At 37.8% G+C, this 26,348-nt stretch overlaps 1 protein-coding gene across 34 annotated transcripts in view; it reads left to right on the top strand.

The window, feature by feature from the left end:
- The window catches only part of RIMS2 (regulating synaptic membrane exocytosis 2), a 590,415-nt gene that overhangs the window by 541,050 nt on the left and 23,017 nt on the right, over positions 1 to 26,348 (top strand). The window contains exon 1 of one of the 34 annotated variants that reach the window (XM_043880164.1): positions 21,261 to 21,736. The exons of the other annotated variants lie outside the window; for them this stretch is intronic. Coding sequence (XP_043736099.1) covers positions 21,601 to 21,736 — 136 coding nt within the window. The 5' untranslated portion in view covers positions 21,261 to 21,600. Of the gene's footprint in view, positions 1 to 21,260; positions 21,737 to 26,348 lie in introns of those variants that run through there. 34 annotated transcript variants of the gene reach the window in all.

Below are 26,348 nucleotides of genomic sequence, written 5' to 3'. Positions count from 1 at the left end.
TTTTAAATTTGCATTCCCTCTTTACTTTTCTCATTGAGCATTATGGTTTTCAGAGCACTTGTGTGTACATTTTTTCCTACATTTCTAATTTCTGTGTAGTACTTCATGGTATGCATTTACCACATTTTTCCTCTCTGTTCTTCCAATGCTGGACATCCAGATAGACTCCAGCTCCTGCCACCACAAATAACATGAGATGAATATCCTCATACATGTCTCCTTATGAGCCTGGGTGAGAATTTCTTTTACATATATCTATATATACCCAGAACTAGATCTATCAAATTATTCAGTGTGTGTTTAATTAATTTGGCCAGGTTCTGCCAGCTTTTTCACCAGATCTCCTGCCCTAGTCTACTTTCCAAACAGTAGTGAATAAAAGTCTCTATATCCCAACATTCATGCCAACAAATGGCATTACTTCCTGATTTTTAATATGCTAATACAAGTACTTCTGATATTAGTGTGAGTGATGACTAGCCTTAGTGATATCAGCAATGAGTGATTTCTCATTGTTGTGTTAACTTGCTTTTCTCTCATAACTGGTGAGTTTGAACATCTCTATGCTCATCAGTCTCCTTGTTTGCTCTTATGCGAACTGTCTGTTTCTGACTCATGCTCTTTTTTTGGTTGGGGTTGCAATCTTTACCATTTTGGTTTTCAAGAGTTTCTGATATTAATTCTATTTTTAGTGTAAGATATTACAAAAATTTCCTCCCGATATTTCATCTGGATGATTTTTTTTTTCATTATGAATATGGTGGGGTAAAATCTGGAAGACTCTAGAACCCCTCAAATCTAGACTCTTAACCATTAGGTAGTATAGGCGTAGAGCCTAAAGCCTGTGAGGGTGTTTAAATTGTCTTTTTCAATAGCCACAGTATTTTCCAGACTGCTTAGATTAAATTCCTATAACAGATAGCAATATTTTAAGAGCTTTCTCTTTTCAAATATTACCAAAATGCTCCAGTATTTCACCTTTGTATTTATTTGTTGCATATGATTCCCCTGTAATCTTCAGATACTGTGGTTCCAAAATTCACATTTTGGAGCAAGCAAGCTTTCTACAAAAATTTGCCATAGTTTACCAAAATTATGAGCAGTTAATATTTCACAAATATTATTGTGTATTATTTATACTTGTATGATTACATACTTTTTCAAAATCTTCATGGTGTTTTGTAATCAAAGATAATTTTTTCTCAAATACATCTTTATGTTAAGACTGAATGTAAAAATAAATGTAAAAAAGTGTTTCTTAAGCTATTGCTATATATAAAATAGTATGATAGACATAGAGTAAGGACATGAGGGTAAGTGGAAATAAATTCAAATACATAAAACATAACAGTGTTCCTCTTAAAGTTCAGCTGGGAAAATTCACTCATTCATTAGCAAAAATCATTTATTGAATACCTATTACATAGCACAAAAAATGTCTGACCCATCATAGGTATTCAATAAGTACTTGAATGAGTGAATGAACACAATTATTACTTTTAATTGTGTAGCAGAGATAGATTCCAGATACTGTGGAATCTCAGAGGTACCTTTGCTTCCTCAGAAAATTAGAACTTGTTCCCTGGGACATACCTGAACATATAAATAGAAAATGTCTAGGTAAAGAGAAAAGGTGGGAGGAAAACATTTTGGGTATCCTACCTTCACATGCACGGGTGAGGTAAGAGGTAGCCTGGAGTGTGCAGGACGGCTCACACAGCCCAGTCCTGCCAGAGCTGGGAGTGAGAGGCAGGAAGAAGCAAGAGATAACGAAGGACAGTAGGGGTGCCATTCAGGCCAAGGGAAGGGAAAGCACTGAAAAGTTTTTCAGCTAAGCATTGACATGGACTAACTTGCTGTTTAAATAAGATCATCTGACTTCATAAAAAGTAGATTGAAAAGTACTTAGAGTGAAGAGAGAACAACGAATTGTGTACATGCATGCTCAGTCATGTCTGACTCTTTGTGACCCCAGGGACTGTAGCCTGCCAGGCTCCTCTGTCCATGGGATTCTCCAGGCAAGAATACTGGAGCTGGTAGCCAGTTCCTTCTCCAGGGGATCTTCCTGACCCAGGGGTTGAACTCGCATCTCCTGTGGCTCCTGAACTGGCAGGCAGACTCTTTTACCACTGAGCAAGTCCAGAACAACAAATTAGGAGTCTTTTATATAACAGAAGCGAGAGCGTGTGATACTGCAAGCTTGGGATGAAGAAGAATCTGTTTCATATTATAGATATTTAGGTCTGAAATAGGACTTGATGATTGATTGGAGATGGATGGGGGTGTGAAGAAAAGGGAGAAGTCGAAGTTGATCCCACTTTTCTGCCTGAGGGACTGAGTGAATGAATGGTCCTGTCACCAGCTAAGAGAGGGAACACAGAATTAGCAAGTTGGACAAGGAGAGGTGTTTGGGGATGTTCTAATGGGTTTATATCTCTAGAACTTTCAAGTAAAGATATGCAGTAGGTGGTTGAAAAAGAAAAATTCAATAATAATGCAGGTAGACTGTGATAAGCACCCAAAGAGTGAATGAGAAAAAGGGATTTCAGAATAAGAAGGCATTAGTATAGACCAGGGGTTTCAGAGAGCTGGTGGAATAAAACTGAATCCTGAAGGGTTGGCGGTGTATATGAGCAGAGAGGCGGGAGGGCATTCTGACCAGCACACAGTAGTGGCTTTAACAGGCTCTGACTTTACAAGGCTGCTGGAACCTGGAGGAAAGACTTGAACTGGCTGGTGCTGGAGATGCTGAAGAGCTGGATCCTCTTGCTGAGCACCCTGACTCACAGTCCAAAGAGTGCTCAAAGAGGGAAGTGACCTGGGACCCACTTGGCAAAAGGAAGCGGGGAGAGGCATGACAGGAGAAATTACCTGGAGACGGCAACCTTCAGAGTTGGATTAGAAGTTCTGTCATGATGCTGAGCGTCTAGAGGCTCAGGGCATAAGGAATCCAGTAGCTTCCACGTCTGAGATAAAGGAACAGTCAGAGGAGCACTTAGCTCTGGCACAGCACACGGGAGGCTTTGGATAAGCAGGCGAATTCCACACACTACCGTCAGTCCCACAGGAAAGAAAATAAGAAATGAGAAGCAGAGGTGTGCTGGGGGCGCAGTAAATAGAGTAGCAAAGTTTGATAAACTGTATGTATCTGGAAAATGAGAGTAAAATTAGAACGTTCTTTTGGTTGGAAGCCCTGAACTTCAAGATTGGTAGAATAGACTTTGTCCTATCAACTCACTGAGGGTTGGTTTGTTATTTTTCTTAATAAGATACTTGGTAATAAATCTATTCTAGGAAAATCAACCTGGCAAAAATATTCAGAATGGATTAAAAGAGAGGGACTGGAAGCAGGAATGCCAGTGAATGGATTGTGAAAGATCCAGACACAAGTAAGAATGGCTGGGGCCAGGGCATGGGGGCACAAAGCTGAAAAGAAGAAATACTTACTGTATCTGCTTTTAAATCTGAGTTGGTACCAGCGTTAATAGTTGATTTGTCTTAGCCAATGTGCACTGAAACAAAGTTTTAATCCTAGCATAAGAATGATTTTTGAAATGATTTCAAGAATATAATTAGATATAGTTACTTTGCCCATATATATAGATATAGACATATTCATGCTATAGATTTAGAATCATAAATATATACTTAAATTTATGAGAATTTCAAAACAGATGGGTAGATCAGTGCATCCCAACCCTAATTTAGTAATAACACTCAGGGTTTCTGTATTCTTTTAGAACTATCACAAAATTTTCAAAATAGTCTCAAAATCAACTTTAACTCACTTCAATTTTATATATGTCATTAATGATGTCTCTGCGAAAGATGGCTGTGAAAGCAAGTGAACAACTGAGGGGTATAAAGAATTCAACATCACGGGTGTAAGTAATGATATTGAATTAAAACATTGTAGAAATGCAAGATTTTACATTTCTATTATATTTAAATAACTAGGTAGAAAATGACACAGTTAGTTTTTAACGTATTCAGTGCTTAAAAAATTTGCTTGGCTTCTAGTACTGAATATCTCAGATGATGAGAGTAAGAAACGTATGTTCATTTTAGATTTGCTTCCTAATAAAAGATGTGTTCAGGACATCCATTTACTTTGGTGGATTGAATAAGTTATAATTGCATTTGGTAGAGCTTTTTAAATATAAAAAAAAATGTAATTTGTAAGTAATGATTTGGAATGCTAATGAAGAAAAATCAATATTAAGAGCCACATCCACAGTAATAGTAGTCAGATGATTCATTCACATTCACCACAGGAGCTGGTATTAGCAGTTTTAATTTTAACCCTTTTCTTTAACATAACGAAATAAGAATTAGAGCTTGTCTGTTGGTAATGAACAGCTCCTTTATCAGAATTTATGTAAATAAAATAATGTTCTTAGAAGCAAATCAGTGAGCTGGGCCTTGATTGTTGTGATAGGAATTCAAATAACATCATCAATAAAGTACAGTTTCTGCCCTCAAGAAACTTAAAAGTCTTATGTATATAAAAATTGTAGTGATGAGTGTGGGAGTTTTTTGGCAAGTGTGTTTTTTTTTTGAGACTGTGTAAATAATTTACCTTTGTGTAAACTGAGCAAAATATACACCCGTGGTGTAAAACACCAATTGTTAAAACAGCAGGAGTAATTAGAAAATACCATTTGATTTATGGAAATTCACTATACAGTTAAACTTTTAAGATACAAAGAGACCTAGCTCATTGGGACATCAAAATTGTACAAAGTGTTTAAAAATTTTAGATCTAAATGATATTAAGTAAAACTTAACTTTTTAGAAAACAAATGAAAGCTTTTGAAAACATTGTCAAGCTAAAGACTATAGGGGACTTAGTTTATCTCAAGGGATATTATACTACTTTGGTAGGACTGCCGTAATAAAATACTGCAGATGACATGACTTAAACAACAGGCTTTTATTTTCTCGTAGTTTTGAAGACTGGAGGTACTTTCTTCTTGACTTGTAGAGAGCACCCTCTTGCTGCCTGTTCACATGATCCTTTCTCAGTGCACACACATCCCTGCGTCAATGTGTGTGTCCAAATTTCTTCTTATAAGAACACCAATCATGTTGGACTGGGTTTGACCACTTCATTACAGCCTCATTTTAACGTAATCACCTCTCTAAAGACCTTATCTCCAAATGCAATTACATGCTGACCTCCTAGGGGCAGAATGTCAACATATGAATTTTTCGGGAAGACAGTTCAGCTGTAACACCTGTGTAGTGCTATTATGTATAAAAGGTATGAATCACAATACTTTTTCTTCAATTTACTAGGACCAAGGTTGGTATGAAATTTAAGGGATAGTGTCTCTAAGACTTTCATGACCCTGGAGGTACAGGAGATTGGGAAGCATCTTTTCAAATATTTAGAAATATAATTAATGTAGTGAAATAAAAAGACGCTTGCTCCTTGGAAGAAAAACTATGACAAACCTAGACAGTGTATTAAAAAGCAGAGACATCACTTTGCTGACAAAGGTCTGTATAGTCAAAGCTATGGTTTTTCCAGTAGTCATGTACAGATGTGAGAGTTGGACTATAAAGAAGGCTGAGTGCCAAAGAACTGATGCTTTTGAACTGTGGTCTGGAGAAGACTCTTGAGAGTCCCTTGAACAAGCAAGGAGATCAAACCAGTCCATCCTAAAGGAGATCAGTACTGAATATTCATTGGAAGGGCTAATGCTGAAGCTCCATTCAACTGATGCAAAGAGCCAACTCATTAGAAAAGACCATGATGCTGGGAAAGACTGAGGGCAGGAGAAGGGGGCAGCAGAGGGTGAGATGGATGGCGTCACTGACTCAGTGAACATGAGTTTGAGCACACTCCCAGAGTTGGTGAAGGACAGGGAAGCCCGGCGTGCTGCAGTCCATGGGGTCACAAAGAGTCGGACACAACTTAAGCGACTAAACAACAGCAACAAAATAATTGAGTGCCTTCATGTCAAGTTGTACTTGCAGACAGAAATTATACAAGAACCTTCTGAAGATATCTTCAGATCTTAAAGTTAACTGTCATTCTTCCCAGTCCCCTAATACAAAATTATTTATCAGGTCTAGAAACTATAAAAAAAAATTGTGGTAGTAACACACCATATTATTATCCAGTTCTTTTGCCAGAAACAAATTAATTTTGAGAATGGAAGTTGACACAGTTTTAATAGCACAAAATTTCATTATGTAATGTATATCTGTTATGATATTCAAAACAATTATATTAGAAAAGGTATGTGAGAGGGTTTTTAAATAGTAAATTTCTTAAACTGTTATCATGTCTTGTAAATATATTGTGATCCAAAGGCAGAAACCTCTTTAAATGATCAGATGGGTTCTAAGTTAAGAGAGCAACTTTTGACCATGCAATATCAATTGAATTTTCAATACAAGTTGTAAAAAGTTTTATTCATGCAACGAGGAGCTATACTTTTAATTACACTAAATAAATGATTGAAAGACTTCATCTGTTAGGAACTACTTCTGAAGCATTCAGTTCAGACTTGGCCTTTTTGCTTTGGTGATTTATAATAGAGAATAGCTATCACTGCTGCTCATTGAGTAAGGGAAGACACAAAACCAATAGTGTGAACCTTTTGAATTGCCACTTCCCACATCTTTGAGGTTCTTCCATAGTCAGTACAGCAGGAGTAGTTGATGCGTAAGACCCTCTGCCTTTCACTCCACCCACGTGAAAATGCTAGATAAAACATAGCAAAATCACTCGGGGACATAAATTTATCCTGAATCCCATCTGGCCACTTCAATAAAATAAAATCTGAGCAGTTTTCACATATGGACTTACATTAAAATATAAATAAATGTACTGTACAGTGTTCCGTATTGTGGACCTGTCTCTGTATGTATACAATGTTAGAGAGAAATTCTGAATTTCTGTAAATGCTTGTGACACTTTAATAATCTTTGTGATGTTCACATCATGGTCATGTGGTAATGCAAACTACATGATACACTTATATCCTGAAAGTGGAATGAATCACCTCGAGATGACTGCTTTGTCAGGCTTGGTTGAATCAAAACCCCGTCTTGTCTGACATAATGATGTTAGGTTAATGTGTTATATTTCTGTGTGGCATTCTTCCTCTGCCTCAGAGGAGTGTGTCACAGAGGTTGGTGATAAATTTCTTAGGTGTGTATTAATGAAATTTGAATATATTGAAAAATATATGCACAGATAGTTCTTTAACACACAAATGCCTGTCTGAAAAACAAGCCTCAATCTCCACTGGTAGAACACTTCTAGAACACCTGATGTTTTGTAAAAAATTATTTGACCTTTGTTCGTTTTTAGGGGGAAAGAAAAGCTGTAACAAAGCTGGTTCTCAAGAGAACTGTGCCCAGAGAAAAATCTCAGTAGAGGCTTGTTTATCTGTGAGAAAACATACCAGTTCTTTCCTGGGTTTGCCTAGGTATTTTTAAAAATCACTTACAGCACTGCCTGAAGTTTCACCGATTAGTTAAGCATTTGTTTGAAAATGAAGATATCTCTGAAAGGCAAATATATTTCACCAGTTCCTTTTAATCTTAAAACCAGCCTGAAGGTTGCAGTGCTTCAGGAATAGAAGTCTTAAGTGGAAGAGCAGAAATATGGAGCTGATGATTTGGAATTTATGAACTTCGTTGTTATTGTTGTTCAGTCGCTAAATTGTGTCCAACTCTTTGTAACCCCATGTAACGCCAGGCCTCCCTGTCCTTCAGTGTTTTCCAGAGTGTGCTCAAATTCATGTCTGTGGAGTCAGTGATGCTATCTAACCATCCCATCCTCTGCTTCATGTTCACTGTTAATTGAGATGATTCTTACAACAACCTACAAGGACATTATTATTGTATCTCATTTACAGATGAGAAAACTGAAGCATAGAGAGTTTAAGTGATTCTCTGTGGTCATACAGCTAGGAACTGGAAGAGCTAGGATATATACCCAAGCCTGTCTAATTCCAGAGTTCCCACCATTAACCACTGTGCTTTCATGTCTCCTGAGTAAGGAGTGGATATAGACTGCAAAGGGGGAAGGAGGGTGGAGACTCAGTGCTCCATGGAACAAAGCAGTAAAATTTCAAATTATTAAAGCTGGAGGTGGGGGGCTCTGTGACCATCTCTATTAAACAGTGTAAAGAAGTATATAAAAGTATATAGACATTATCTAACCTCTTTTTAGGAAAGAAATTAAGGGACAGAGAGATTCAATGACTTGCCTAAAGTTACACATTTCTTAAAGAGATACTTAATTGTAGTTTCAGAATAAAAATCAGACTTCATTTTGACATGAGACTTGAAATGTCTGCCAAGCACCTAAAAGAAGGGATGACAACTCTACATTGCAGAGTTTCAAGAGCTTGGCCTGCATGGCCATTAGTGCTAGACCAAACCATCTTTCCCTCATGGGTAACCACCCTCTTCATCTAACTGTAGAGGTACCACAGAGGGACTGGCAAGTTTTATTGGAGGGGACAAGAGAGGTGATATTAAAATATTTCTAATGTTAAAATTCATTCTAATGAATTCCTAATAGCTATGTAGATGGGATCAAATAATATAATTATATTATTAAATTATGAAATGTTAAGTATTAATATGCAATATTTGATGGCCTATATCATGGTCCTGAAGTTCTGAGCCTACTGCCACTGTTTTTTGTCATAAGAGTTGGGTACTTTCTCATCAGTAATAGCAATTCACTGCATAAATGAGTCACAGGTTCTTCAGGGAGGCAGGTGCAAATTTCAAAATCCTCTTCCAACAAGTTGTTATGTTAAATAATCACCAAGCCTCTGAGATATAGTTGTGAAGAATTCCTGGCCAGAGACACGATGCATTTCATGAGACCTGGGGAAATTTTTGGTAGGAACTGACTAACCTTTAGATAGCTCCCTTTAAACTGAAGTATAAGAAGCAAGAAGGAAAGGGTCTATTTTAAATTGCAGAATACTTACTGTAGTGGATATCACTATAACAAAACAAGAAAAATCACTATCGGGAAAGATACTCAGTGATTTTTGGAGTAAATAACAGAAACCAGACACCACATGGATGTCTTACTGGGTAATAAATAAAACCATTTGATATGAAGAAGTTAATAGAATCTTAGAGGGAGGTCAGGCTATATGTTTGTGTTTTATGTAATTGCAGTGAAAAGACATTGATGTGTTTTTAGAAGGGTAGTGACGTGACCCAACATAATTTTTAAAATATAATCCTGGCTGCTTTATGAATAATATCTGGATGGTAAGAGTGAAAGTGGCTTGCAATAGGATTAGAGAAATGGGTGGATATGAGATCTATTTTAAAGATAGAATCAATAGAATTTGGTGATGACTGGATGAGAGAGACATACAGTATGGGAAAGTAAGGAGTAAAACAGGATGTCCAAATTTCTGGTTTGAGCAACCATTTGGCTGATGATGTCAATTTATTTAGAGAGGGACGATAAGAAAAGAAGCAAGTATAATGAGAGACGGTGGCCCAGGATGTGTTAAAGATGTTAAAGTTAGAAATTTGATAGAAAAGATGAAGTCAGCCATGAGGGTTAATGAGGAGATGCCAGGGATATGAGAGTAAAATTCGAAGAATATAATGGAATTCAAGAGAAGATAATGCTTTCAGACCAGAAGAGTGGTAGAATGCTGCTCTTAGATTTATTTTCGATTTCTTATATTTTTGTTAGTTTATTCTTTCTGAGTCATTTGTGCCTCCACAGTTTAATGCGTGTGTGTGTGTGTATGTGCGTGTGCACATGTGTGTGTGTAATAACCAAAGTTATTTATTCTCAGATTTCCCTTTTGGTTCTGTGTTCTTGTGCTGTGTGCTATGCTTTGCTGCTCAGTCATGTCTGACTGTTCGCAACCCCATAGACTGTAGCCTGCCAGGCTTCTCTGTCCGTGGGATTATCCAGGCAAGAACACTAGAGTGGGTTGCCATGCCCTCCTCCAGGGGATCTTCCCAACTCAGGCATCGAACCCAGGTCTCCCACATTGCAGGCAGATTCTTTACCATCTGAGCCACCAGGGAAGCCCGTGTTCTTATTGAATACTGTGCTTTTCCAAACTTGTATTTTAGAATGTGGTAGTCCTGTAATTTTTAAAATTAATGTCTTACAATCTTGAAAGTGTAGCATTACTATAGTCAAAACAGGAGCATTTAAGCTGTCTTTGTTTTGCCTTGGTGCTCATATGTTAAAAGCTTTTGAGCTGCAAACACATGTTCCAGATACATGCTAATCTATGATGTTAGTCTTTATTTTTAATTGCATAGCATTACTTGACCAGTTTCCTTAGCTTTTCTATATTTATCAGTTGAAAAATAATAAAGGAGTGAAATGAGGAGCTTTAATCAATGGTTAGTAAATGATACTGTTGACTACTTTAAATGCTTAGCAGTGTACATGCATGTGGTGGCAGTCAATAGATATTTGTTTAATACTGTTTAATATTGAATGGTTGAGTGGTCAGTTAGTTCTACTAGGCTAACAATCAGTTGTCTTTGTTAAACCTTTTCAAATATATCTTTTAATAGGAACATATTCATTAACCCTTGACATATTTTTGTGAACAATTATTCATGTGCAGAAATGTAAAAAAAGTTTTAAACCTATAGTTGAACTGCCCGGGCTTCACCAGATCCTATCACTAATGGATTTATAAGCTTTTATCTTCCTTATGCTTTAGCACATATGAAATGGGGACTAGCGCTGCCAAGTTACACAGATATGTTTTAGACATGAATGTATAGATTTTGGAAAACAATACTTGAGAGAAAGTCACTGTATGAAAGAAAAGTATTATACATTAGACAAACATAATATGGAAAACTTGGGAAAAACTACACCATGGGAAAAATGCTCAGAAGCTGAGCATTTGGAACTGCATATGGAGTTTTCAGTAAACTAAAGTAATTATTCTGTTTCTTGAATTGTCCCTTGAAAATTGGAACAAATTATTTTCGTTTATACTAGATGATGTTAGTAAACTCAAGGAGTATATAGGGGCTTGCTCCCTCTAAAATGACTCTGAAAGAATGAGTTCTAATAAGTGTTTAACATGAAACTTATTAAAATTCTAAGCAGTAGTGCACAAATGGAACACAAACAATGACTGGAGGCCAGTACAAGTAAGACATTTACAGGAAAAGTTTTTATAGAGATTCTTATAGTAGTTTTGACAGACCATCAACAATTGTTTCATTGTCATTAATTTCTTAAACTGGTGCACACTCAGAACCTTACAGAAAACAGAATTTAGAGAATTTCTCTTATAATTATTGTGATCATTATAGTGAGAAATACATGTTGATAATAGATTCTCATAGAGCTGTTTAGTCTCCAACGTTGTTTTACATTTTTCTCAACATACTCCACTATGAAAAAAAACTATGATCTTTCGCTCTCATGAGACCTTGTATCAAAAGGAGTACTGTACTGTATGGAAGCCAAAAGGACCTTTATTTATAGGGGGACATTACTATCCTGTCATTTATGTCAGAAGTTCATCCGCAGAGAGGTGTAAGCAAAGGAGACACAGTGTGGTAAGCCTGGGGTAATCACAGGGTCAGAGTAAAAATGAGAGAGGTTGAGAGTAAAGCTGGGATAAGACCGTGGATGCAGATGGGCCGCAGGCCTAAGAGTAAGGGGGTGACTGGAGCTCTGGTTCTGCAAGGTACAGGAGCAGACTCTGTCTTATAATGTTGACAAAGGGCTGTTCACTCATGCTGTGACTTTACTTTCCTGTACTGGAGTTCTATTGACAAGCACCTTCTAAGTGGTTATAGAAACCAGAAAACGTACCCTTTGTCAGCTCATCTTAACCTATAATCTGAAATTGAGGACAAAAATGAATCATTTTTAATAAATGAAATTAGAAATAGTACCAAAAATGTTATATGTGTTTAAAATTGCAGTTACCTTGAATTGTGATAAAATATGTAATAATTACATTTTTTAAGATCACTGTCCTTGAAAATGTATCATTTGGTGTTTATTCAGATGCAGTACAAGATTTATTAAGACATAAAGTTTGTTTTTTTGCTTCATCCAGAGAACCCTTAAAATCCTGCCTTCGTAGTGTGAAATACAGTATTACTTGAAATGAAATTAATAGTTTATAACAGTGAATTATGAAGCAATGCCTTTTTTCTAGATGTTAGATCAAATGACAGATAATCACACAGAAAAAGTAATGCAGAACAGAAAATAAAGGAACTCAAAAATTCTACACCACTTTTTCTACGTTCAAATGCTGATAAATGGTGGCTAGACTACAAATAAGCATTTTTGGAAAGGCTTTTTGAATGGTGTTGCCAATTTAAATATATATGTGTATATATGCATGCATGCGTGCTAAGTAGCTTCAGTGGTGTCCAACTCTTTGTGACCCTATGGACCATAGCCTGCTGGGTGCCTCTGTCCATGGGATTCTCCAGGCAAGGATACTGGAGTGGGTTGCCATGCCCTCCTCCAGGTGATCTTCCCAACCCAGGGATCAAACCCACATCTCTTACTTCTCCTGCATTGGCAGTTGGGTTCTTTACAACTGGCGCCACCTGGGAAGCCCCATGTGTGTGTGTATATATATATGTATATTTAGTGTTGTTTAGGCTGTTAATCGAGACTTTTGGGTCCTCTCTGGAAGTCTTTTCTCAGTTTGGTGTCAAGTATGGGAAAGGAGGTTGAGATCTGAAACAGTACTCCATTAGGTTGAGTTACAGAAAGAGTTGCCAAGCAGAAGAATCCAAGTTATAAAGCAGTGGTCAAGGAATCACAGAATATTCCTGTAACTGGAACACATACTGATTTGCCTCTTTGTAATTACTTGTATCTCAGAGAATTTCTGTATGACACAACAAATTTATCTCTTCCTGAGGCCTCTGTCTTGTTAGATCTGAGCTTGTTACCTTATTTTGGGAGTATAACTAAAGCATATTAGATGGAACCATTTTGAATTGGATTTTAGGAGCAAAACATGTTTCATCTGTATTGTTACTTCCTATTATGAAATTTCATATCAACAAGACAGACAAACTGTTACTTTCAAGGTGTCTGTAACACTGAGTGCCTTAAATGGGAGTCAGCTGATGATGAGTTGCTTAGTTTGGTTCCCACGTTGGCCACTTTGCACACAGTCTGAACTGTTTACCTAATGTACTAGAGCTCTGAATAGAACTTCCTTCAGGCAGCAATTCACTTATGCCCAATCTAGGTGATGTTTGACCTGGATCTGTATACCATGAATGTTTTTCACGGGCTTTTTTTTTTTTCTTGCAATATACTATTCAAAATCTTGCAATTTTAATGCTTTAAGAGACTCTTCATCTTCTTTACTGCCTTTGATTTTTAACAACTTTAAGTAACTTTGTTATAAATTCTATGCCTTAATATATAATGAAAAACAAAATGCCTATTTAAAAAGTCAACCAGACAGTTAAGCCAAATTTCTGTGAAAGATGTTCCATTTTCTACTTTTATGTCAGCATGGTATCAACAGTTTAAACAGTGTATAACCACTGATGTACAATCAATGTACAATTCGGTTAAACTGAATGGTAATCAGAAGCCTTTTCTCTTATGTATGTTGAAATAAATAAGTAAAGCTTTAGCCAATAAAGAAAAAGAAGAAACGTGAACAAATAGGAATTAGACTTAATTGTGATTAAGAGAATCCCTCTATTTTCCTTGCATACCTAATATTATTCTCATCACACTGTGGTTAAGAAATAAATGAGTAATGAGTAAGTGAATAGTGAATGAATAAAAAATGAATAAAGCAGTGTAAATGCACACAGTTTATAAATATTGTATAGTTACTGGCATTGGACCTGAAATGTACATAAAATTCTTAAATCTTGCTGTGTATTTGTGCAGAATGTTTATACTTAAAAAATCTTGATGCTGTTGATCTCATAATGATATAAGAAGTAGCTAAATGATGTTCATCTAGAAGCTCAAGGGGTTTATAATATTTCTTCTTTTCTCTCAAATGTTTGAGAATGTTACTATGAAGACTGTTTAAATTTATCACAGAGCCAGAGCATTGGTTAGAATAATGAAGAGAATACTGGCACAGGAAGTTTCTCAACCTTGGAAACCATCCTTGCCACAACCACTCTCTTAAAGGACTGTGTGCACACATGCGCACACACACGTATATGTATGGACTCTGAGAACTGGGGTTTTTTAATTGAATGTTTATTTTATATTGGAATGTAGTTGATTTACAATGTTGTATTAGTTTCAGGCGTACAGCAAAGTGATTCAGATATAGTGCCCTATATTCTTTTTCAGATTCTTGTCCCATCTAGGTTATTACATGGTACTGAGTAGAGTTCCCTGTGCTATAGAGTAGGTCCTCGTTGGTTATCTATTTCATATATAGTAGTGTGTCCATGTTAATCCCAAACTCCTAATTTTGGGAAATTCCCTCTTCCTTTCCTCTTTGGTAATACTGTTTGTCTTCTAAGTCTATGAGTCTGTTTCTGTTTTGTTAAGAAGTTCATTTATATAATTTTTTAGATTTCACACATAAGTGATATTATATGATATTGTCTTACTCTCTTTGACTTAATTCACTCAGTATGTTGATTTCTAGGTTTATCCATGTTGCTTCAAGGTGCATTATTTCATTCTTTTATGTCTGAGTATGATTCCATTGTATGTATATACTACTGTCCATTCCCCTGTCAATGGACATTTAAGCTGTTTCCATGTCTTAGATATTGTAAACAGTGCTGCAGTAGACATTGGGGTGCACGTATCTTTCTGAATTATGGTCTCCTCCAAATATATGCCCAAGAGTAGGATTGCTGGTTCACATGTTAGTTTTTTAAGGAACTCTATACTAGTCACCATAGTGGCTGCACTGATTTGCATTCTCATCAATCGTGTCATTGGGTTCCCTTTTCTCCACACCCTCTCCAGCATTTGTTGTTTGTAGACTTTTTGATGATGGCCATTCTGACTGGTTGGAGAAGGAAATGGCAACCCACTCCAGTATTCTTGCCTTGAGAATCCCGTGGACAGAGGGGCCTGGTGGGCTGCCGTCCATAGGGTCACACAGAGGCGGGCACAACTGAAGTAGCAGGAGCAGCATTCTGACCCGTATGAGGTGATACCTCATTGTAGTTTTGATTTGCACTTCTTTAATACTGAGTGACGTTGAACATCTTTTCATGTGCTTTTTGGCCATCTGTATGTCTTCTTTGGAGAAATGTCTATTTAGATCTTCTGCCTAATTTTTGATTGGATTGTTTGTTTTCTTGATCTTGGAGCTGCATGAGCTGTTTATATATTTTGGAGATTAATCCCTTGTCAGTCACATTGTTTGCAAATATTTTGAGAGTTAGTTTTTAATAAAACAAACCAAAATATATCCACAAATATTCCTATTTAGTATAGGATTATTTGCTGTAATAGAGAGGAATGGTCCAAAGTGGCAAAGGTAATTGAAATCTATTGTGAAGACTGAGGTAGAGATGAATTCCTATATTATCAAGAGCAAAGGTATAGCAAGAAGAAAAAGGTTAGTTCAGTCTGCAATGTGGCTTTATACCTATCCTGAGCAATTCCTATCTCTTTTTACAACCAGCCGTTTCTGGGATGACTGAATACACCAAATAGTGACGGAGTAGCAATAAGAGTTCTATTTAGATGTCTTTTTAGCATATGCACTTCTGGGCCTTATTACTTGTTTTTTCCCCTACTTTCCAGAATGACTTACTTCCTCTTTCCTGTCCTTTATTAGTAGTTTGCATTCTCATCATCGTTGCCTACATCAGTTATAGTGTAGAAAAGAGCAAGTCTGCCAACGGCACAACTATGTTCCCAGTTGAACTAATCCATGGTCTAGACACTATGTAACTACTTCACATAATAACCTCTTTATGCATTCACTTCAGTGACCAAGCTTCTATTTCAGGAATAAGCTAATTTAACACTCTTTAAAATTTTGGTGAGTTTTTTTGGAGAAACTATTATAAAAAATGATACATATAATAAATGTTCAGTTCAGTTCAGTCACTCAGTCGTGTCTGACTCTTTGCGACCCCATGAATCGCAGCACGCCAGGCCTCCCTGTCCATCACCAACTCCAGGAGTTTACTCAAACTCATGTCCATCGAGTCGGTGATGCCATCCAGCCATCTCATCTTCTGTTGTCCCCTTCTCCTCCTGGCCCTAGTCCCTCCCAGCATCAGGGTCTTTTCCAGTGGGTCAACTCTTCGCACAAGGTGGCCAAAGTGCTGGAGTTTCAGCTTCAGCATCAGTCCTTCCAATGAACACCCAGGACTGATCTCCTTTAGGATGGACTGGTGGGATCTCCTTGCAGTCCAAGGGACTCTCAAGAGCCTTCTTCAACACCACAGTTCAAAAGCATCCATTTTTCAGTGCTCAGCTTTCTTCACAGTCCAACTCTCACATCCATACATTACCACTGGAAAAACCATAGCCTTGACTAGACAGACCTTTGTTGACAAAGTAATGTCTCTGCTTTTTAATATGCTGTCTAGGTTGGTCATAACTTTCCTTCCAAGGAGTAAGCATCTTTTAATTTCATGGCTGCGATCACCATCTGCAGTGATTTTGGAGCCCAAAAAAATAAAGTCTGACACAGTTTCCACTGTTTCCCCATCTATTTCCCATGATGATGGGACCAGATGCCATGATCTTAGTTTTCTGAATGTTGAGCTTTAAGCCAACTTTTTCACTCTCCTCTTTCATCAAGAGGCTTTTTAGTTCCTCTTCACTTTCTGCCATAAGGGTGGTGTCATCTGCATATCTGAGGTTATTGATATTTCTCCTGGCAATCAACACAATAATAAATATATAAAATAAATGACATGTAACTTTCTGGTCCCGTTAGAATTGAGTGGAAATACATTTGTTGTTGTTGTTGTTGTTGTTGTTGTTGTCTTCGTAGCTAAGTGGTGTCCAGCTCTTTGCAACCCCATGCAATGTAGCACACCAGGGTCCTCTGTCCTCCACCATCTCCTGGAGTTTGCTCAAATTCATGTCCATTGAGTTGGTGATACTATACAACCATCTCATTCTCTGCTGCCCTCTTTTTTGCCTTCAGTCTTTCCGAGCATCGGCATCTTTTCCTTTGAGTTGACGCTTTGCATCAGATGACCAAAGTATTGGCGCTCCAGTTTCAGCAACTGTTCTTTCAATGAATATTCAGGGTTTATATGGCTATGTAATAGTAATATGTTTTGATTAAAAGAGCAAATATGGTTTTAATATTAGTATATAGTTAGAAGAAACATTATAACTTTAAATATATTTTTTCAGTATTTATTTTGAACCAAATAATTTACTACATACTTCGTATTGTATCTATCATCTCTGTTTTGTATGTTTCATCTGTGTTTATGTATATGTGAGACACCTGTGATGTAGTATACAGGGCATTGAACCTCAATATTATTAAGCATTAACTTATCTATAAAGAAGAAATAATGATGACACTCATGATTAATGTAAGAATTAAGTGGCATAATTGGTGTGATGTTTCATATTCATCAAATAGAATGCTATGATATTACATGGAAGCTATATCAATCGATATATCTTTTCTTTAGAAATATAATTTTCATATATAATGGTGGTATTTTTTTCAAGGCCAGAATTTGCTTTTAGAAAGTGATTAGTATATAAATTTGTGACTCACTTTTTCTCTGATTAAGAGAGTTTCTCTGAGTAAGGAAGTTATAAGTATAGTATAAATAATTTGAATACTAGATTATAATGATTCTGAAATTAGGTTTAGTTTTACATAATGAAACAATATAGTAGCCCATCATTTGAAAACTACATCCAAAGCCATTTGAATGTCCTTTCTGGTATGGAGGAAATGATATTTCCAATCTTTCATCAGTAGTTTATTTTTTATGTAAATTTAAAATTCCTTTGGGGTTGGTAGTACATATTAACAGAATGGGATAAGGAATAGTAAATCAACTTTTAAAAACATATAAACCAGAAATATTATTTATATAATATTTATTATATACAAAACCATTTAAGCGTAGGACCAAAAAAGAGGAATTGTAAATTTTCTCAGTAAGTTCTGTATATTCCACATGTTATCATTCAAGACTAGAGGTCCCTGGCGATTATTGTTTGTCTCTCTGATACTTGTGTGCCAATGTTCTTCTTTATCCTTGATGCTTGCTTCCCTGAAATAAGGTGATTTTCTTCTTTCTTCTTTATACTTCCTGTTTCTCCTTGTGCCATTTTCTATCACTTATTTATAGCTCTCAAATCCCAACTATAGGAAAAATGATCAAAAAGCTTCCCAGGACAACTTTGTTCTGACTCTTCAAGAGAGAAGTGATGCTCTTGAAGAAATAGATGCATCTGGGCTATTCCAGACTAAACTCTTCTTGGCACATTCATTGTTCAGTCACTCAGTCCTGTCTGACTCTTTGCAACCCCATGGACTGTTACACCAGGCTTTCCTGTCCTTCACTATCTTCTAGAGTTTGCTCAAACTCATGTCCATTGAGTTGGTGATACCATCCAGCCATCTCTTCCTCTGTGGTCCCCTTCTCCTCCTACCTTATATCTTTCCTAGCATCATGGTCTTTTCCAATGAGTCAGCTCTTTGCATCAGGTGGCCTAAGTATTGGAGCTTCAGCTTCAGTATCTTGGAGCATAAAGCCAGGTTATTAATGTAGAGAAGGTAGGACCCAAGCAACTCGGGTATGACCACTGATCCAGGTCTTAGATTTCCAATCACCATGGTGTCACTGGTAGGAACCCAAGATAACCCCCTTCCTAAATGACTTTCAACTCTCATTATGATGTCCTGGATACCAAAATAAAGCTTTTCCACCCTTGGCCAATTTATTTTCCTAGGATTTTCCTACTTAGTCCCTCTTCCTTGAAACTTTTCTCTTGATCACAACTTAGTACACACATGTAAACACACAAACATACAAAAATGCACACATATTCATGACCTAATACTGCCATTGTTACAATAACTACATTGTATTAGTCACTGCACTCTGATTTTATTTTTTATAATGTGGCTCATTCTAATAATAAGTTATTTTTGTGATTCACCAAAAATTTGTGACCCACGGTCTTAAAAAACACATTAGATGACTTTCAATAGTCCTTTCAGTTTCCAAAATGCTATGACTCTCTTTATTCTTCTAATGAAAATTTCATTTATTAAAAACATTTCTATCTCTGAATAAAAGCAATATGGTGTGAGAAAATACTCATAGAGTTCCTAGTTTTATCAGTGTTCTGTTGAAACGCTGGTATTTTAGGAAGGTGAATAATGAATAGGAAATTGAACTAAGAGAGTAGCAGGAAGGACAAAAAAAGTCTATCAGAAAAACAGAAGCAAGAAACCTGGCTAATCCTGTCTGTGTGCTGTGCTTAGTCGCTCAGTTGTGTCTGACTCTGTGACCCCATGCGCTGTAGATCGCCAGGTTCCTCTGTCCATGGGGATTCTCCAGGCAAGAATGCTGGAGTATGTTGCCATGCCCTCCTCCAGGGGATCTTCCCAACCCAGGGATCAAACCCAGGTCTCCCACATTGCAGGCAGATTCTTTACCACTGATCCTAAGTCTAAGCAACAAAAGGTTGTTATTATGTGATAGCACTCTTAGTTGTCCTGGAAGCTTCCTAATTTTTAGAAAGATTTGAGAGGGTTATTATATGAGTGCATTGTTTCGTACTCTCTAAATTGTGATGTGCTATAGCCAAAGTTGTTCCCATACCCCTGTGTAATCTGTCCTTTCTCTGTCTCATCTCTCTGACCTCCATTCCTTCCTGCTCACTCCACTCCAGCCACCCTCGCCTCTTTGCTATTCTGTGGACACGTGAGGACATCATATCTTAGGGTGCTTGTCCTGGAGGCTCTCTTTGCCTCAAACTAACCCTCTCCCTCACATATCCAAATGGTTTACTTTCTCAACTTCCTTATACCTCTATTCAGATGTCACTTTGTCAATGATATCCACCCTGACAGCTATTTTTTGAATTGCAGACTGTCCTATACCCCTTATTTTTTTGCCATTTTCATTTATCCCCCCTTAAACACTATATAATTTACTGATTTTTGTGTCTCCCCCCCCCAACTCGATTATAAGCTCTATGAGAGCAAGGATTTCTATCTGCTTGGATCACTATATGCCATAAGTATTTACAAAGGTACATGACATACACTAGGAGCTCAATTACTACTAATTGAATGAGTGTTTGTATTTCCCAGTATATCAAGCAAAGAACTTGTACATATGTAGTAATCAGGAAATACTTATGGTATGAAAGAACCATTTTAGATTGCATAATTTACATTTTACAATCACTTTTGAAATCCCCTGAAACACACAGACAGCAATCAAGCTGTGACATGGTTAGGTCTGGAATCATTGTTCCCTGACTTCCCACCTGCCTAGATGGGGAACTGAGAGGTCAACGGGCTTGTCTAAGGTTACAAAAAGTAGGACAGTCTTTTGCCTTCTCCTAAAATGGAATTACAGTTGGTTTATGGTCTGGAATAGAGATCTGCGATTTGCAGAATGGGATGTTCTTTCACTTACACACTGTTGTGTTTCCGGTATGTCTGTGTTGCTTCCAGATTTATGTTAAGAGGATGTTACCTTTGAAAGCCTAACAGTGCTCATTGTCATTCTTAGCAACTATAGGTAGCAGATTAATGGGGGGGGGGGGCATTAAAAATTCCTAAAATTAAAGCAAAATTGATAAAGATCACAGTCCATTTTTAGTGTTGATTCTTTTTCAGGCTTTTGACTTTTTTAGAAACCTTTTTTACCTTCTGTTGACTTTTTATCTTTTTAATAAAGAAAGAAGGTAAAGGAGAAAGCTAATTGTAGGCTTTTATGGAACCTGTTGAAAATTGGGGAGCCTTTGTTTTATGATTTGGAGAAAATTTCAGTATGCCCTGCCTATGCTAGAGGAGCGTTAATAAATTTTAAGTGAGACCGAGGAGAGGGAAAGTTACTACCAAAAATTTGAGATTGTACCCATCTGCGATGCCTAACCTATTACATCTACTTAACGACCTTTCTCTGGCGTTCATCATGCGGGTCGGGGCGGCGGGGAGAGAAGCGGAAACAGCTGGAGCTCCTGGGGGTCGCAGTTGTCCTGAACCTGAGGTGCGCGCTCCGAGCCGCCAGCCCTCCGAGCTGCTGCAGCCGCCGCCGCCGCCTCCCCCTCCGGCTGCTGATTGGCGGGGACCTCAGCATCAGCAGCATCTCCCGGAGAGGGGAGGGCGCCAAGACTGAGTCGCAGCCACAGCCTCCGGGAACCTCAGCTCCCTCCCGGCGAGACCTCGGACTTTCCCAGCGAGCAACCGCGTCCCCGCTCGCCACCGCCTGGACCCCCTCCTTTTACCCGCCTCCCCCCCGCCCCGCCCCAAAAGTGGAGACCCCCGGCAGCCAAGAAAGCCACGTCTGGTCCGGATCGGCTCAGGGAGGCAGGGGCCAGTTCCACGGGGTCCCGCGGCACCATCGCGGCCCTCGAAGCGCTGCGGTCTCCGCGCCCCAACCGCCAAGACGCCTCGTATCTTGTACCGCGGGAAGAGCGGGTCTTCGTCCAAGATGGGCCGGCAGGGCTTGGGGGGCGCCGGCGCCGCGGGGCGCTCCATGCAGCGCTCGCAGAGCCGGAGCAGCCTCTCCGCCTCCTTCGAGGCGCTGGCCGGCTACTTTCCCTGCATGAACTCCCTGGAGGAAGAAGGTGAGGCTGTGGTTGGGGGTTCAGCCTGTACATCTCCCGTCTCGGGAAGTCGATGGTTGGAGGGCTGGCAGGGTTGGAGAACTCCAGGTAGCAGTGTTCCTACCCTCTCCTCTCGGGTCTGTGACTGAGGCCAGAGACCCCCAGAGCGCCGGCCGGCCGAGGAGTTCTGTTGACTGGTGGTTTGGAGAGCTCCACAGGCGCTGACTTGGGAAGCGGTTTTCCTGATGGAGTTGACTGCAACAGTGCTTGAGAGTTGGATGGGGATGGGGTGGGTGGCAGGGTGGCCCTATTGGGTGCACCCCACTTGGTCTTGTTTCCGTTTCCTCCCGCCGTCTTGGTATTAGCATTTGATTTCGAGGACAGAAATAATCAAAAAGTAAAGGGGAAAGCAGTAGCAGAGCTTTGAAACAGGATCCGAATGAGGAGAGGGGGTAATACAATGGACAGGTCAAAGGTTGACATACAAAAGGCTGCTTTGTGCTGTGGGCACTTGGAACTTCATTGGCAGGCACAATACTATGAATCTGACCATTGGTTATCAATCTCTGGTGTTTGAGTGATGTCCTTTTAATTAAGCTAATGAGAAAAACAGCTGAGGGACACTCACTTTCAAACTTTTCACCAAGTGACTTGAAGTCCTTCATAAAGTTTTCAATAACACAACACACGTTTTCTTTGTGAAAAACTTACCTATATTAACAACTAATACTAGAAACATAATTTGTAAATCAAAGTAAGAATTGGCTGCTAAATAATAGTGTCCCAACATTTGCAATGCCGTTTATCAATTTATTGATAAGCTAGTTGTAAACTGTTCATCTTTGCACATATACCAGGGTAGATTTGTTATCATTGTCATATTACCTCTATTTTAGGATTTACTTTGCTTTTATTCTGTGACAATCAATGACTTCTTATTTGGAAATCTGTAGTGAACCCTGATTTGAAAGAAATTACCTGCTCTGAGAAGAGGTAGAAATAATTTTTTTCCCTATTTCTCCCAGTGGAGGACAGGAGGTGGAAGATGGCTGATTAAAAATACGTCTGAAAAGTGTTCTTCAGAATAACCTGCTAGTTATTGCTGTCTAGGTTTCTTCTAGCTTATTGTTGCAGTATCAGTTTTCATTAGATTGATACAGGTTTAATGGTAGGGTACTACTTCCCTGTATATTTAATTTTCATACTAATCTTTTACTGTTCTTGTACATTTATGTTTTACTTGTTTTCTGTTATTAAATTATTAACATTTCAGGAGATATAAACAAGTCAAGAAATTAGAAAATCAAATTGGGTAAAGGAATGATCATAATTGTAGCTGAAACTTTCAGTATTTGTTATTAGCCAGGCACTATTCTAGAAACCTGACATTCACTTACTCTTTTAGGCCCGCAGCAGTCTTATGAGACAGTGCTTTTATTATCCGCAGTTAACAAATGAGGAAACCTAGTAAGAGAGATTCAGAACCTTGCCCAAGGTCACCCAGATAGTAGGTAGTAGTCAGCATATAAACCCAGACAGTCAACCACACAATCTGTTCACCCAAACCAAGCTATACAAGTTTATTATTTGCATACACTTGGCCACAATCACATACCTAGTAAGTGTTGAAACTAGCATTCAAACCTACGTGTAGGTCAAGATACATATTTAAATAAGACACATTGTTATAAACTCATTTCTCAATTTGAATTTTTACACCAAGTCTTCAGTCTTGACTTTGCTTCAGGTAAGCTATCATCATTTTTTCTTAAGTAGTAGCTAGAATTATTGGATTTACAAAATATCATCCTAAAAGCCTTTTTGAGACAAAAAATAAACTTATGTAAATGAAATTTTTTCAACATTTTAAATACATTGACTTAACCTTGACTCCCAAAGGAAATTCCTACATCTCCACATGGGAAATTGGAACAGATTTCTGTCCTATATGGTTTCTTGAGTTGCCAAGACAAAATGTTCCATAAGGAAGCCAGCTTTTTTAAAATGAAACATATAGTTCTCTGCAAGTAACCAGAGAGGAGGCACTCCCCATAAATTAGAGGTCTTTCCACTGGGTTATAGTCATTTTACTGCCAAGAGAAGAAATCCTAACTTTCTTCTTTGATTCTGCTATACTCCTACCACCCTTAAAAGTGCTGAGATTGTTGAGGGTTTTTCAATATGCCCTGAAGAGTTATAAAAGTTAGAAATCACTGGCCTGGAGTGGTGCTTCTCTGCAGTTTTTTTCTCTTGAGACACCTCCACAGGACACATAAAGTTCATGTGGGATAACATACTCTCATAAGCTTACTCAGGACCAAGTTATTATAGTCATAACTGTGAAACCATACTAATTTACAAAGAAAATCCATCACAACAGATGAGTTTCAAAGAGAGCAGTGGTCTACCAGCCAGTGTGGTTTAACTGAAGTAATCAGTCCCTGGGTTGGAAAGGTCTCCCAGAGAAGGGAATGGCTACCCACTCCTGTATTATTGCCTGGAGAATTCCATGGACAGAGAAGCCTGATGGGCTACAGTCCTTGAGATCACAAAGAGTCAGATACAACTGAGTGACTACATTTTCACCTCTTTCAGTTGATCAGTTCAGTAGTCAGTCTGATTTTAAAGCTAATCTCTCTCTCTCTTTTTTTTTTTTTTTTGGTCTTTTCAGAAATAGTGCAACAGCTAACTAATCTCAAATGTACTCTGCCTTCCAGTTCCATATTCTCATTTCTCTCTCGGACAGCACATCCAGGCATTATCATTTTACATAAGAAGTACTGAGACATTTAGTGAGAGACTATATTCTGTTTACTCGTTCATTCATTCAGAAATATTTACTGAGGCTCTGAGATGTGTTAGTCACTGTGGTAGTCCCTAATTAGCTGAATATGCTTCCTACCTTCTTAGAACTCACAGTATAATGGAGATAGATATTAATAGGAAATAGCTGTGTAATTAAAACTGTGACAAGGCTTAGGAAGGCAAAGTACAGAGAGCAGTAAGATGACAAGAAAGCCTAACTGAGGATTTACAGAAAGGGTATCCTGAGAAAGTGAGGGTTAAGCATGGGTTCATGCGTCAGTGATAGCTCTCAGCCCCTCTTACATACCTTTGAGAGCAGTTTGCCCAGAGTCCACAGCCAGTAAGTGGAGCTGGGATCAAAACCCAGAATCTGGCTCTGAAGTTTACGGTCCCAACTATGCTGCATATTGTTTCTTCATTATTTTACTGCATTTCCCTGCAACGTGCTATTTTGAAAATCAAGCACAACAGTTATGGTGGTTACCATTTATTGACACCTTCTCCTTTGCCACATCCCTTTGATTTCATGATAATTCTTCAAGGAACTTATTATCAATTTACACATGTGAAAACTTGGCCACAGATTATAAATCTCAATAGGGCTGACTTGAGTGAGGAGGAAAGGGTCATTAATATAAGCAAAATAAGATTGTCGACTGGTCTTTGTAACTACTTTTTTTGTATGCTTACCTTTTTTTTTTTTTTTTGCTTCTTTGTCCCTGGATATATGCCAGATAACTATTCTCCAAATCTCTGAATAGTTTTCTTTTAAATAAAAATAATGATACTAGCACCTACTTGTTATTTAACTATTTCTAAATTATGTGTATTTATCATTGAACACTCTGAGTTAAGTATTAGCTTCATTATGTAAACCCCAACATTGAATCTACCACCCCAATATAGAATATTACTGTCTGTAATTTTTAAGCATTATAATAATTCTGAGAAAGAAGCCATTGAAATGGTTTCCATTTCGAGTAGGAGAAGCAAGTCTCCCACCCATAGATCCAGGGGCAATGGTTATGGTCATGTAATGTAGGGAAATGGCATATATCCTAATATTTTTAGATCTGGTTTTTCAAGATATCTTAAAGTTACTTGTTTCTGGGCTAGTGATTTTTGTTCAGTTACGTACATATAGTATGTGACGAATTTGATTTGCTTGATTTTGTGGCCTTCTTCCTTGTTTAAAATTTGACTTGGCAATCCTACAGAAGGAGAGATCCTATCAACTTAATACTATTTAGCAGAATAAATTAATTTATTAAATTTCTTTTACATGCCACTGTTTTGAAAGTTAAGTTACAGGAAAACCATCTAAGAAATAAGACTAGTTTAAAAATCACCAGGAGAACTGAGGTGTCTTTGCACATGACAATGAAGCTATGAGGAATTAATATCAAAAGAACTAAATAGACTGTATTCAGAAGACCTGTTTAATCATCCTCCACTCTTAAAGAGGCTGTACAATCAGTAAAAGATAGAATCTTATTCTAATCCTTAAGTAATATATTTCTTTTTTAATTTTATTTTTATTATAGTTGATTTACAGTGTTGTGTTAACTTCTGCTGTACAGAAAAGTGGTTCAGTTGTACATACATTCTTTTTAATATTCTTTTCTATTATGGTTTAATCACAGGATGTTGAATGTAGTTCCCTGTGTACTTAATTCTCAGTAAGCAGTCCCATTTGATTAAAATGGAGCTTAGCACTTTACTCATGCTCCATTGGAATAAAAAATTATCCATACACTTAAATATAATCCTCCTAAATACAAACATCATGTCTAGCACTGTAGGTGCTAGCACTGTTAATAACAACAGT

Source organism: Cervus elaphus, chromosome 21, assembly GCF_910594005.1.
Source record: "Cervus elaphus chromosome 21, mCerEla1.1, whole genome shotgun sequence".
NCBI classification, from domain to species: Eukaryota; Metazoa; Chordata; class Mammalia; order Artiodactyla; family Cervidae; genus Cervus; species Cervus elaphus.
This window is presented reverse-complemented; position numbering and strand designations above follow the sequence as displayed.